The sequence below is a fragment of the Lipotes vexillifer genome, unplaced genomic scaffold, assembly GCF_000442215.2.
Source record: "Lipotes vexillifer unplaced genomic scaffold, Lipotes_vexillifer_v1.1 scaffold331, whole genome shotgun sequence".
In the NCBI taxonomy this organism is placed as follows: domain Eukaryota; kingdom Metazoa; phylum Chordata; class Mammalia; order Artiodactyla; family Lipotidae; genus Lipotes; species Lipotes vexillifer.
In genome coordinates, this window is record NW_006774049.1 from 2,036,730 (window position 1) to 2,047,909 (window position 11,180).

At 40.5% G+C, this 11,180-nt stretch overlaps 1 protein-coding gene across 1 annotated transcript; it reads left to right on the forward strand.

Moving 5' to 3' along the window:
* Nucleotides 1-3,100: 3,100 nt before the first annotated feature.
* LOC103070793 (cytochrome c oxidase assembly protein COX11, mitochondrial) lies at nucleotides 3,101-10,850 on the forward strand. The gene is given in 5 exon segments (XM_082930829.1): nucleotides 3,101-3,451; nucleotides 6,673-6,828; nucleotides 10,119-10,244; nucleotides 10,636-10,813; nucleotides 10,816-10,850. Coding segments are annotated over 5 exon segments (846 nt in total).
* Nucleotides 10,851-11,180: the final 330 nt, after the last annotated feature.

Genomic DNA, 11,180 nt, shown 5'->3' on the forward strand with positions numbered 1-11,180 from the left:
AAATTTTTGGCCACACTGTGCAGCTTGCAAGATCTTAGTTCCAAGATCGGGGATAGAACCCATGACACCTGCAGTAGAAGCACTGAGTCCTAACCACTGGACCACCAGGGAACTCCCACAAACCAAATTTTAAAAACAATACGTCTTTATAATCCTTAAGTCAGAAAGCCTGAAAACCAATAATCAGATAAGAAAACATTGCGACTATCAGGTTTTTTTCCCATTTTTCCTTCTTTTCCCATCTGCACCCATTTCACTCACCTCCATCCCCCAAAATGGTTTGTATGAAAAATAACAACGTATTTTACCTACTATGTAAAATTGAACATGATCATAGCTAACCAGAAAGGGTTCACAAGGTTCAATTATTTACTGCTAAAAATGATATTCCAAATAAAAGATGCTGAGTCTGAAACGTCAGTCCAGCCCCTGATGTTTTAAGTTTGTAATCAACATCTCTACTTGCAGGACAGGGTTGTACTAGCCTTGCCTGAGTTGCTCCCATTCCATTCATGGTAGAACCCATTACTTAGCATTAGTTACCATAATGATTTATGCAACATCACAAGCACACTCAGACTCACAAGAACTGCAGCCAACACTGCTCTATTGCTATCGAGATTACTGTACCTTCGAAAAGAGTGATTTCATTTGCAATTACATAACAAAATAAAAGTACAAAACAGAGACACTGTGACATATTTATGCTGCTACCTCTTGCTACATGGAAGCGTTGCCTGGAAAAAAAGAATAGTCAAAGGGAATGTTTTGTTGGTTTCAGTGACATTAATGTTTGCACAGGGTTTGAGTCTATGCTGTAAGGAATTTAAAATATGACAGGTCTTGTCCTGAAAGAGATGACAATCTGGTATAAGAACTAAGGTAGATACAGATGAAAAAAAATTTCAAACATTCTCATAACACAGGAATAAGTCTGTAGAATCAGAGAATCTTGAAATTTTCGTGTCAAAGTAGAAAAGTCATGAGGACACGGGGAGAGGGAAGGATAAGCTGGGACAAAGTGAGAGAGTGGTAGTGTATATATGGACATGTATACACTACCAAAGGTAAAATAGATAGCTAGTGTGAAGCAGTCGCACAGCACAGGGAGATCAGCTCAGTGCTGAGTCCACCTAGAGGGGTGGGATAGGGAGGGTGCCAGGGAGATGCAAGAGGGAGGAGATATGGGGATATATGTATACGTATAACTGATTCACTTTGTTATAAAGCAGAAACTAACACACCAAAAAAAAAAAAAAAAAGAAAAGTCAGAAGATACTTTTTTTTCTTTTTCTTTTTTGGTTTCTAATTTTCTGGCCCTGTGACCACAGTTAATCAGTTACTCTCTCAAGGTGACCATCATCACTCACCTGCACTACAGCAACTGCAACTGCCTCCTAACTGTTCTATTTTCTTTTTTGCTCCCTTCCCTTTTCCACACCATAACCAATATCTTTTAAAAAATGTGAATCAGATATCACTTGTATGCTTCATATTATTTTTAGAATAAAATACAAACGCTTGAACATGGCTTATAAGGCTCTGTATTATCTGGCCCCAGTACACCTGCGCTGACCCATTTCCTATCACTTTTCTCCCTGCTCACAAGGCTAGGAAGAGATGGCCTCCTTTTTGTTCTTCAGTGGTAAGTAGCTCTTTCTTGCCTAGGGGTCTTGGAACTGTCATTGTGTAGTTTGCTCCTTATCATCACTCAAGACTAGGCTCAAATGTCACATCACAGGCCCAGCTGCTCTGCGGCATGTGGGATCCTCCCGGACCGGGGCGCGAACCCGTGCCCCCTGCATCGGCAGGCGGACTCTCAACCACTGCACCACTAGGGAAGCCCTACCTCCCTTCCTCTTGACTTTCAGTCACACTGCACTGTTATCTGAAATTCCCTTATTTATGTGTCTGTTACTTGCTTTTCTCCTGAGTCCCTCAGTAGAAAGGACACACTCCATAACTGAACTGATCTCTGACTTTCTCTGTGCTGTAGGCCCAGTAGGTTGAACAATGTCTGGCCCACAAGAGAGCACAGTAAATAAAATGTTGAATGACAAAGTCATTTAACTTCGCAGGACTTCAGCTTCGTCATCCATGAAGTGGGGATAATTATACCTGCTCTGGACATTAGCAATAAAGAGTAATGTTTACTAAATGTTTACACTGTGAAAATTACTTACATTCATATTCTCATTTACTGTTATGATTCGTATTTTACAAGTAAGGCCGTTAAGTTTTAAAAAGACCAAATAACCTAAGGACACACGGCCATAGTGAGGACCCGGGTATGAATGCAGACCTGCTGTAACCTCAGAATCTGAGCTCTTAACCTCTACTTTATAGTTCCTTGAAAGATGCTTTCTTCCATTACAGCAAAATTGCCTATGCCGTCTGCCCCGCGCAGGTCCTAGTTTGTCCTGTGGCACAACTGAAGAAAGCTATTACATCCCCCATGCGTTTCTTTTCCAAGATGAACATCCCCATTTCCTTCAATCCCTCCTAAATGATCCTCAGATCCTGGTCACTATCCTCTCAAAAATCCAGTCTGACAACGTCTCTCCCGCCCCAGAATTGGTTAATTTTCACTGGGCAAATGGTTAAAGGACTTCAGAGCAGTAGAAGCCGATTCCCAGGGGCTGGGAAAATGTAGATGTTCAAGTGTTTGAGTGGGCTGTGGTTAAAACAGGAAGACTTCCGGAGTTCAGGGCAGTAATAGCGGATCGGCGGCCACAGTACCCCAGTCAAAGGACCGCGCGGGACAGCGGCCGCTGGGGTCCGCCGGGTCTAGGCAAAGGCTGCTGGAGGTTAGGAAGATCGGGGACACAAACCCACGTGATGATGGCTAGCACGCGGAAGAACGCAAGTCGTTTTCCTAAAAGTAACTTAAATAGCTACTGGAGGGAAGCAAAGTGGGAGGAACAGCCAAGAAGCAAAACGAGAACTTACCCGGCAACCCGGCCTCCGTAGCCTCACTGCAGACGCCGCCACCTGAGGAGCCCCGTAGCCAAGGCAGCGGCTGGCTCAACCCAGAGATCGCGAGACAGAGCAGACCTCGCGAGATCTGGCCTCTGACAGGCGGGCGTTCTTTCCGGGTGCAATGGGAGGGCTCTGGGTTACGCGATGGCCGCGCGTGGCTTTCTGCGGGTGGCCCTGGAACCACCCTGGAAACCCGACCAGGGCTGCGGAGAGGGTAGAGTCTTGTCTTAGGTCGGGGAGGAGCGGGACAGGGGCTGCTGAGAGGGAGCTGAGACGGCTCGGGACATGGAGGCGCCCGAGCTTGGCGGTGCAGCCGCCGCGGCGGCCGAAGAGCACAAACCCCTTCACGCGCGCACAGGAGGAGGATTGGCGGCGGCGGAACAAGACCGTCCTCACGTATGTGGCCGCGGCGGCCGTGGGCATGCTGGGGGCGTCCTACGCCGCCGTGCCCCTTTACCGGCTCTACTGCCAGGTAGGGCTGGCGCTGCCCGTTGGGCGGCCCGTCTGGAGGGGCGGGGGTGCGGGCAGTTCCCTAGACAGCGATGCTCCACTGTGCCGTGTTGGAGAGATGTCCGAGATTATCTACCAAAGAAAATCGCTTTCTAAGGAAACAGGCCTTAGAAAGTGACTTACTTGCCCAGGGTCACCAAGAAGGTGACAAGGCTACCGGTAGAACCCGAGTTCTTATAGTGATCGTGCCTATACTCCTCTGCCTAGTGAAATTCCCCGATCTCAGCTACACCACCGGAAAGGTCTGCAACCTGTACTACGGTATCCAGCGATCTGCCTTACTCTCCTGCTGTTCACACACGGGCCCGCTTTTAAAATGTAATTTATGTTCATACATTAATTCTGTGAACCACAAAAACCATGGGTTCTGTGCAAATGTTAACCCAGGAAATGGGAGTGTGCTTGCTACTTGTAGTTAAACTGGGAGTAGCCTTTTATGTATACAAACTAGCATGAATTAGGACTTCGAGGCTTTTCCCCCTTGTTAATATGTAACTGTAATGTCCTTACCCAGGGCTCCCTTTTAGATCAGAAACTCTAGTGCAATGGTTCTCAAAGTGCAGACCCCAGGACTAGCAGCAGCATCATTACCTGGGAGGGGAACTTGAGCGCAGATTGTTGAGTCCGACTGCAGACCTGTTGAATCAGAAACTCTGGGGGCAGGGCCCAGCAGTCTGTATTTAATAAGTTCCCTAGCAGATTTTGATGCAGGCTAACGGTTGAGAACCGCGGGCAAAGGCAGAGTTCACCTGTTTCATATATATACTGCTAAGTTCTTAGGCAGTAGTTTGCTGCTTTATCTGGGCATTAGGATCACTCATGGGGCTTCTTAAACAAACATGTCAGGGCTCCTGTACCCCAGAGATCCTGATTAGGAGACATGGGTAGGGGTCAGGAATTTAAGTTTTAAAATCATAAATGAGAGCTATACATTGGGTTCATTCAGTGAGTGAGTGATAGTGGTTCCCAAACTTTGTTGTACATCGGAATTACCTGGAGAGCTTTTCAAAATCCCGACACCCAGGTCACATCCCTAACCAATTAAATCAGAAGGTCTTGGAGTGGGAGTCAGGAAGTAATAATTTTTTAAAGATTCCAATGCTCAGAAGAGTTGGGGAGTCACTGGTTAACTGCTCTTTCCTGCCACTATTGTTAATGCCTGGCTTACTTCTCCTGTCCTTATGAAGATTAACTTTTGCCTTTATTTTCGATAATGACTGAAACAGCAGAAATCTGAAGGACTTTTCAGTCTCTTAATATCAGCATATATGTAGGAAAGTGCAGTAGCTTGATTTCTGGAGGATGAGTGTAGAATGTGAATTAATTTTCATCAGAGGCCAGCCTGGACCAAGCATGAATCCCAGAACTACCAGTTGATTAAGTCGTAAGCAGACCTGAATCTAAAACAGCAAGTGTAGATCACCCCAAACTACCGGTGAGTAGGCAGGGGAAGGTGGGTGGTTGATTTTATTCTTCAGGCAATATTTAACAATGTCTGAAGACATTTTAGGTTGTCACAACCTGGGAAGTGAGGGGGGGGAGGGTGCTACTGGTATCTAGTGGGTAGAGGCTAAGGGATGCTGCTAAACATCCAACACTGCAGAGGGCAGATCCATTCCCCCACCCCCACCAAATAAACAAAAACAAAAAAAAAGAATTATCCTCTCCAAAATGTCATTAGTTCCAAGATTGAGAAACCCTGCTCCAAACTGAAGTGAATGACAATATTTCATGCACCTGGGTGAAAGTGCAGTGCAGGAAAGTAAAAACAATTGTAATTTGTAATCCTAAACTTAAATCATAGTTAGATGTTTAGTAGTGACGTTTCCAAAAGAGCATCTCTTTTATTTTTGGAACCACGGAACTTTAGAGCCAAAAAATTAGGAATCATAAAAACCCCTTCATACACTGAGGTCATCTTATGAGTATTGAAAGTGTAGCCCAAAGAAAGTAAGATTTAGTGAGTTTTTAGAGCTAGTGACAGAACTAAACTGGAGCGCAGGACATTTTCTTTTCAGTGCGTTTTTCTATTGTTTAATTTCTCAAAGCATCACATTTACTAATTTGAAGAATCTGTATTCAAAGACAGCCTGTCAGAAAGAAAACATTCAGGAATCTTTATTTAAGTGACTCAAGTTCTTCAGGAAAACATCTTAAAACTTAGCCCTCTTGAAGAGAAGTATATACTTGTCTATTAAGCAAGAGTAAATAAAGGCTTGCCCTCTGATGTATCTTGTAGGGTTATAATGTAACTTTATATTGCATGGCAGCTGAGTGAAGCTGCTTGATTTGTGTAACAGGCTAAGATGGTAATACTATATTTTGCTGGGAGTCTTCCCTAGCCTCAAATTTGGTATATTTTTCCTAGTATAGTAACAGGTTAATTATCCGGAGACCAGAATTCTGGCAACCTCAAGCATCAGAAGAATGATTTTTTTTAAGCTTCTCTGATAAGGAAATAATTAATGGCAATGAAGATAGACAAGAAGTATCACAGGTTATCCTGATGCCTTATGATTAGTTGATTCAGTGGCCAAAGAGATCAGGTTCTCTGATTAACTGTTTATATATATATATATATAAGCTGTACTATACAAAAAAATACAGAAAAAAATTTCCAAAAATATTTACCAACATGGAAAAATACTTATGATGCTTGAGGAAAGCAGACTATAGAAGTGAAGCTACAAACTAATCTGTGCTCTGAAAGTTATGATATGAAAAAGGACCAGACAGGGATGTGGAAAAATGGAATTATTTAAATAGTTTATTGAAATGACAGCGTTGTGGGTAAATTTTATTTCTAATAATAATAGTTGATATGAAATATTAACAATAAGGGGATATATGTTTAATGAAAAGTTCAGCTAAAAATTCTGAGCTCTATTATCAGTGGAGAGTCTGCTCTCTTTCAAATGATTCATTTTTGACCATGCCATATAGCCAAGTGATTACTAAATAATATGACTAACGAGTATAGGCCCTTGACACCCAAAAAGTGGTCAAACCATTGGCACGTTCATAGGAAACGGCCAGTGATAGTATATAAACCTTGCTGCTACTGGATTATTAAAGTTAAATAGTTTTTAAAATTCTGTTTCATCCAATAAATAGGTCATCAGCACCTAAAACTACTGTATTGTTGTTTAGCATATTATATTGTACCTTGTTGTCTTTTCCTAGACTACTGGACTTGGAGGATCGGCAGTAGCAGGTCGTGCATCAGACCAGATTGAAAACATGGTACCTGTTAAGGATCGCATCATTAAAGTCACCTTTAATGCAGATGTTCATGCAAGTCTCCAGTGGAACTTTAGACCTCAGCAAACAGAAATATATGTAAGTGATTAAAGCAGTTTTTAAAAGATTGCTTTTTTCAATGTAAAAATCCTTTCTTTCATCGCTTACTGTTTCACAATTTAGGAAACATTCATCTAAACTTAATTTCAGAATACTGACAGATTCCATTACTGTAATCCTTTTATTCCTGCAGACTACTTTTTTGACAGTGCCCTATATTCTGACCTAATGTAACAGGATATACTTTTAACTTTTAAGTTACATGGCATTGTAATAAAAGTCACTTTGGAACTATGGAAAATGTCATGTTTTTATTAGAATCATATTAAGAATTCACTAAGAAGTTTTCTGGTCACTAATCTTGACAGTAGGAGCAGCTGTCATGCTTTATAGTTGACTTTACCTCAGGTATAGATGATACAAGAAAAATGTTGAAAATCATTGGTTACGATGGAAAGTAGTTTACTGATTTACATCAGAAGTATCCCTGTCCCTTAAAAAAAAAATTTAAGGATCTTTGAAGTAATCATGCTAAATAGTCATGTTCTATTTCAGAAAGATTATACACCTTAAAAGTTTCCTAAAATTGTGATTAGAGGATTTAACTGAAATTATCTCATGAACTGAATAGCCAGAAAAGCTTAATTGTAACTCTTACTGGAAAACCCTATTAATATTAGTGCTTCCCCAGGTTAGTAAGTGTCATTGAATCTCTTCAGTGATTTGAGGGTGTTATAGGTTATGGTTCTTTCTGTTTTTTTTTTTAATTAATTTATTTTTGGCTGCGTTGGGTCTTCATTGCTGCATGCGGGCTTTCTCTAATTGTGGCGAGCGGGGGCTACTCTTCATTGCGGTGCGCGGGCTTCTCATTGTGGTGGCTTCTCTTGTTGCGGAGCATGGGCTCTAGGTGCGCAGGCTTCAGTAGTTGTGGCACGCTGGCTTAGTTGCTCCGCAGCATGTGGGATCTTCCCGAACCAGAGCTTGAACCCATGTCCCCTGCATTGGCAGGCGGATTCTTAACAACTGCGCCACCAGGGAAGCCCTAGATTATGGTTCTGAATATTAGTTGCAATCACACAGTAGTATACAGTGGTGTTAGTTGCTAAATTGGTACATGCCACAGAGCATCCTTTGGACGTTGATTTCTTTTTTTTTTTTAATTATGTCTCATTTTACGCTGACTTCTTTAAAGCCTTGCAATTTATTTTATCCGTTATTTTCTCTCAAGAAAAAAAAACTATTAGTGCTTTTTGGTTAAATAAAAGTTCTATTCAGTTAGTTTTACTCTGGTTTACATTTAATTTACTCTGGTTGTAAACTAAGTTTAAGGTTGGTAACCTTTTTTAAAAAGAATCTTTAGTCAATTATATAATATTCAGGGATAAGTGTTAAGAAGTTAGGCTTGGCTTGTTCTTGGACACATTTTATTTTCTTACATCTTTATTGAAGTATAATTGCTTTACAATGTTGTGTTAGTTTCTGCTGTACAACAAAGTGAATCAGCTATATGTATATATATATATATCCCCTCCATTTTGAGCCTCCCTCCCACCCTCCCTATCCCACCCCTCTAAGTCATCACAAAGCATGGAGCTGATCTCCCTGTGCTATGCAGCAGCTTCCCACTAGCTATCTATTTTGTATTTAGTAGTGTATATATGTCAGTGCTGCTCTCTCATTTCGTCCCAGCTTACCCTTCCCCCTCCGCGTGTCCCTAAGTCCATTCTCTGTGTCTGCGTCTTTATTCCTGTCCTGCCCCTAGGTTCTTCAGAACCATTTTTTTTTTTTACATTCTATATATGTTAGCATACGGTATTTGGTTTTCTCTTTCTGACTTACTTCACTCTGTATGACAGACTCTAGGTCCATACACCTCAATACAAATAACTCAATTTTGTTTCTTTTTATGCAGCAATATTCTATTGTATATATATGCCACATCTTTATCCATTCATCTGTCGATGGACACTTAGATTGCTTCCATGTCCTGGCTATTGTAAATAGTGTTGCAATGAATATTGTGGCTCATGACTTTTTTTTTTTTTTTGCGGTACGCGGGCCTCTCACTGCTGTGGCCTCTCCCGTCGCGGAGCACAGGCTCCGGATGCGCAGGCTCAGCGGCCATGGCTCACGGGCCCAGCCGCTCCGCGGCATGTGGGATCCTCCCGGACCGGGGTACGAACCCGTGTCCCCTGCATCGGCAGGCAGACTCTCAACCACTGCACCACCAGGGAAGCCCTATGACTCTTTTTCAATTACGGTTTTCTCAGGGTATATGCCCAGTCGTGGGATTGCTGGATCATATGGTAGTTCTATTTTTAGTTTTTTAAGGAACCTCCATACTGTTCTCCACAGTGGCTATATCAATTTACATTCCTACCAGCAGTGCAGGAGGGTTCCCTTTTCTCCACACCCTCTCCAGCATTTATTGTTTCTATATTTTTTGATGATGGCCATTCTGACCAGTGTGATGTGATACCTCATTGTGGTTTTGATTTGCATTTCTCTAATGATTAATGATGTTGAGCGTTCTTTCATGTGTTTGTTGGCAATCTGTATGTCTTCTTTGGAGAAATGGCTATTTAGGTCTTCCACCCATTTTTGGATTGGGTTGTTTGTTTTTTTGATATTGAGCTGCATGAGCTGCTTGTGTATTTTGGAGCTTAATCCTTTGTCAGTTGCTTCATTTGCAAATATGTTCTCCCATTCTGAGGGTTGTCTTTTCATCTTGTTTATGTTTTCCTTTGCTGTGCAAAAGCTTTTAAGTTTCATTAGGTCTCATTTGTTTATTTTTGTTTTTATTTCCATTTCTCTAGGAGGTGGATCAAAAAGGATCTTGCTGTGATTTACGTCATAGAATGTTTTGCCTATGTTCCCCTCTATGAGTTTTATAGTGTCTGGCCTTACATTTAGTTCTTTAATCCATTTTATTTTTGTGTATGGTGTTAGGTAGTGTTCTAATTTCATTGTTTTACATGTAGCTGTCCTGTTTTCCTAGCACCACTTATTGAATAGGCTGTCTTTTCTCCATTGTATTTTCTTGCCTCCTTTGTTGCATACATTTTAAATAACTTTATCTGCAGATTATTGCTCGAAGACTTCATACATACAAGAGGACAAGCCATATCTAAGTATGCGTAAGAGAACATTGGTTCTCCACTGACATATGCAAGTAACATTTGAAAATCAAATGTTCTTGGGTATTTTGCTGACCCTTAACATTAGTTTAAATGAGGTATTATGGTCTGAAATGATAATAATGACTAATTTAGGAGGGAAAGAAGGAGCCATGTGAGATTTAAGGATAATGTATATTTTCCTTAAAACAGGTAGTGCCAGGGGAGACTGCACTGGCGTTTTATAAAGCTAAGAATCCTACTGACAAACCAGTAATTGGAATTTCTACATACAATGTTGTACCATTTGAAGCTGGACAGTATTTCAATAAAATACAGGTATAACTAAATGCAGACATTACAGAATGTGATAAAGTTACATGAAATTGTTTGATACTAAATCTATTTGTGTTTTTTTAGTAGGTACTAGTTTTTTTAAAGTTCATTTCTTCTAAACTTCAAACTTTATTTTTCATTGCTTATAATAGCTATGCAGAGGTTGAGAGTCAAACCATATAGATATCTGCTTTTTTAAGATTAGAAGAATTTGCTGATTCTCAATCCTTAAAGCAAAACTCAATCTGAGATAAAAGATGCTGTTATTCTGTCACAGAATTTAAAGATTATAATTAACAGTATGCTTATTAAAGCCAATAAATGAAGCATTAGTTTCTATTATAGGTAATAGGATAGAAATATTAATTAATGAATACCTTTCTATAACTTCTAGTGCTTCTGTTTTGAAGAACAAAGGCTTAATCCACAAGAGGAAGTAGATATGCCGGTATTTTTCTACATTGATCCTGAATTTGCTGAAGATCCAAGAATGGTGAAGGTTGATCTCATCACTCTTTCTTATACTTTTTTTGAAGCAAAGGAGGGGCATAAGTTGCCGGTGCCAGGCTATAATTGAAGTCAGAACTAAGTCCTGCTTCAAATTTGTGATTTTTGAAAAATCATGTATCTTCTCTGAGGAGAAATATTTATAGTAATGTGAAGCCTTCTATTTTACATTTTATATACTTATAGTTCTTTTTTCCCAACTAATTTACCCTACTTAGAATGTGTAACTGTTCAAAACCATACTTAGAGTTTAAGTAGTATTAGAAGAAACTGCTTTCTTTCTTAAATATGTTGGCATGGACTTGATGGTTCAGCTTAATTCACTGGTCCCCTTTCAAATTATGAGCACTTCATACTTGTAGCAATGAATTTTTATTATTATTTCTAGAACAGTTGGTTACTGCTTTCATTATGAACAGTCACTATTTTTTT